The sequence below is a fragment of the Polyodon spathula genome, chromosome 10 (genome assembly GCF_017654505.1).
Source record: "Polyodon spathula isolate WHYD16114869_AA chromosome 10, ASM1765450v1, whole genome shotgun sequence".
Classification (NCBI taxonomy): Eukaryota; Metazoa; Chordata; class Actinopteri; order Acipenseriformes; family Polyodontidae; genus Polyodon; species Polyodon spathula.
Genome location: NC_054543.1, coordinates 3878009 through 3881739, shown reverse-complemented (window position 1 = coordinate 3881739; position 3731 = coordinate 3878009). Strand labels below are relative to the sequence as shown.

The window sequence follows — 3731 nt, the reverse complement described above, 5'->3', positions numbered from 1 at the left end:
ATCATTTCTATTTATAAATAATACAAAATTCAGTCAAACTAGACAACCAATGTTACATCAAAGTCTGATCGATCACCGAGGCCCGGTATGTATTGTGTGCATACAACAGCCCACTTTCATTAGTTTAATGATTTGATAGATTTAAGTTAAGAAAAATGCAGCATTGTTTAGTAATGTTTGGAAAAAGCAGCTGAGATAATTCTGAGGTCTAAACCCCAGAGTCGAGTGTCATGCAGTATATGCTGTTCAGTTTTTAGTTTTGTATGCCATGCTTTTTGCTTGTAAGCCAGTTTCCTTAAGGTCAAGCATTTGTATATGCTTTCCTCTCTCAAGGGTAAAATATAGTGTCAAAAGCAGCTCATAATATTGGAACATATACCCCAATCACAGGAATTATATGCTAGTGAGTATGTGAACTGAAATATAAACCCAAACAAATCCTGCAGTGATGTGTAGAGTTTCATTTATTCAATCCACAGACCCATTAAAGGAAAATAGAGCTAAAACTAGTTCCTGTAGCTCGATTTCAAACACAGCCGTGAATTCGAATTAGTAAAGGTAGCGTGCTGTATGTGGAGGCTGTTAGATTTTCAGGAAGGCATACTTGTTAGAGTTGTAGGGGGGGGGGGGGGGGGTTTATAGGCCCACATTAAGCAGACAGATGCTGGAAACTTGCGGCAGGTCCCCAATTTATTGGGAAATATCCCAGAACCTTTCTTCATACATAACGGTAGGCAGGATAGTTTCCAGCATACATGCCATTTACATGCAATTTTTTCCTGGTTTACTGACTTCTAAACACTGTCACCTCTACCTCACCCTCACAATTAAACTGCCCGTATTTCTCCATCCTGCTTTGTCAGTCATTGTAACTCAACTACTACACCATGGGAACAAGAGGAGAGGTGATACGCTCACAAGAGTGGGATGGTTTCAGTTGGGTTCATTACACTTCAGTATACTTTTACACATGGACAGTGTTTTGTAAACATGCCTTTCTAAATCATACAATAGTTTATTATACCCTCCTCAATACAGGTAACAACTCTTTGATAGCCTAAAGGACAGGACATGCCGATAGCTTAGATGAGGATTTGTTCTGATAATGAGATAACATATTTTAGCAGTCATCATGCAGTTCTCGTGAAATATTGCAGTCTTGGTAGTGTTGAATAGGCAAGGCAGCTATGCATTACACTGTTAATGAAATCAAACTCTCAAAATAATTAAAATATTTATTACTTAAATACAATACTTTGTTACAAATAAAACTACATGAATTTGTAATACTTTCCATAGCAGCTAATGCACATTTATTTGACGAATGAGCACAGTAATGCACAATTATCTTTTGTAGCATTTGTAAATGTATGTAGTTTGAAAACATAGAATACATTTGAGCCATTTTGAGCAGATAATCAAATACGTTTGCAGCACATACAAGACAGATAGCACATAGTGCACATAGGAGAATGCAGGAGCAGTTTCTGAGGCACATTTAACCAAAAACATAACACAGTCTGTTTTAAATGTTCCAAAAACTTTACGTAAATCTAATTGAGCTAGACATGAATGTGGTCTAGTATATAAACAAGGTCCCAAAGTGCCTTACTATAGAATAGATCCTGCTGTTCAAAGTTTAAGGTTTCATTGATTTCCCTTACAGCTATATATATTATTCTAAACCTGTAACAGCATTTGTTTTAGTTCTATTTTTTGACTGACTGTGAGCAAAAATAACTATTATTATAAGCAGATTTATCTTGGTCCCAATGAGAATGACAGTGAGTAATCTGTTATGTAAAAATGTGACCAGCATTTCATATTACCCTCTGTATGAATGCAGCTCTTGAAGTGAAGATGTACATTTCCCTTCATTGTTGTCTGACAGGTAGGGAAGACACTCACTATTCTCAGATATGGTGCTAAATCTGAAAGTGTCTTTAACTGGTTCACATTCCAGAGTGCTTACTGTCATCTCCATGCTGGTTCTGGAGGTGAAATGATACTGAGCATGAAACGGGGTTCTTCTCTTCAACTGGCCCATAAGAATGCACTTGAAGGCTCTTTTGAACTCTTGACTGAAACAGGGGTATATAATTGGGTTGATGCAGCTATTGAAATAGCCCAGCCAGAAAATTACTTTAAATAAATCTTCAGGAGGTTTGTACTGTGGGAAAAATGAACCTAGGGATACAAAAAACAAACAAACAAACAAACATTGGTACCAAAGGAAACGTTGTTTAATTAAATGCAGAGAACAAACCTGAATATGTTTCATGCCTCTTTTAATGAATTGTGTTTACCCTTTTTTTAAACAAATAATGCACTTACCTAAAGGGAGTACAACAAAAAAAGGCAGCCAGCAGAGAGTGAAGACTCCCACAACTATTCCCAGTGTTTTTGCAGCTTTCTTTTCCTTGGAGAACTTGTGAATCCTAAAGGAAAACGTGCTTCTCAGACTTTTGCTCTTAGGCGGCTGCACGTGTGTGCTTAAAGCGCTCTCCCCAGTTGAGAGCTTCCTGTGGATCCTCAGAGTGAGTTCTTCCTCTGTGGAGCTCAGTCGTTCTCTCTTAATCCCAGAATACAGACTCTTGGTCTCTCTCCTGGCTGCCAGGTAGACTCGGAAATACATCACTAAAATCACCACCAGGGGCGCGTAGAAGGAACCCAGAGCTGAGAAAATAGCATAGCCGGGCTCTTCTGTAATCTTACAAACATTGTCGTCCTTTGGATCTGGCTCCTTCCAACCTAACAGAGGGCCAATAGAGATAACCATTGCGAGCACCCAGACTGCAGCCAAAGTGACCAGTCCTCTCTTTTTGGTCATCATCGTAGGATAACGCAGGGGGTAGCTCACGCCAATATACCTGTCGACCGAAATAACGCAGAGGCTCAGAATGGAGGCAGTGCAGCACAAGACATCCACAGCTGCCCAGATATTGCAAAACACACGCCCAAAGACCCAGTAACCCAACACCTCCAGTGTCGCGGAGAAAGGCAGCACGGTGGTGCTAAGCAGCAGGTCAGCTACGGCTAAGTTAATGATAAAATAGTTCGTGACAATCCGGAGGTGTCTGTGACAAACGACTGAGAATATGACCAAAATATTTCCTATTACAGCGAAAAGAATGAACGCTCCCAGAGTTAAACTTAATATAACAGCCCTTTGTGTGTTTGTTGTATCTGCCCTGGGGTTTTCATTAGTTAAATTCTCTGAAATGTCTGTAATTGTTTGGTTATCACAGAAAGAAGACATTAAAAAAAAAAAAAAAAAAAAAAATGTCTAATGACATTTACTACCTTAACATGTGAAGATGCAGAAGAGACAGAATAAATGGTCATTTATTGGAGCTGTTTGTTTTTGATTTTCCAGTCTTTTAAATAATTCGTTCTTAAATGTTGTATTGCTTGATGGTAATAAAGTCAACGTATTCCATAACTCCGTAACCTGTTAAGTTTAATTTCCAGATTTTGTTTTGTCTTATAAATAATACCTCGAAAAAAAGAAATTAAAGTACCAGTAGTTTACTAGCAAACTGATGGAACCAAAGAAAAAGAACAAATCAATTCAAATAAATTAAAAGCTTTTGAAACTAAATAACTGTTTATTCAATGGAAAATGCCGACTGACACTGCAATGTAATCTTTTGTTGAGTACTCCAGAATAAACGGAGCTATTCTATTTACGTCACGATTAGCAAAGTGCCAATGGTAAAGCCGTGTACAGT

The 3731-nt window shown here is 38.2% G+C and overlaps 1 protein-coding gene across 1 annotated transcript; it reads right to left on the bottom strand.

Moving 5' to 3' along the window:
• Positions 1 to 1308: 1308 nt before the first annotated feature.
• On the bottom strand, positions 1309 to 3259 carry LOC121321630 (alpha-1A adrenergic receptor-like). Its single transcript, XM_041260631.1, has 2 exons — positions 2335 to 3259; positions 1309 to 2187 (listed from the first exon to the last, which is right to left on the bottom strand). Exons 1-2 carry the CDS (start codon positions 3257 to 3259, stop codon positions 1826 to 1828), a joined length of 1287 nt encoding a protein of 428 aa, XP_041116565.1. The 3' UTR covers positions 1309 to 1825.
• Between the last annotated feature and the right edge of the window lie 472 nt (positions 3260 to 3731).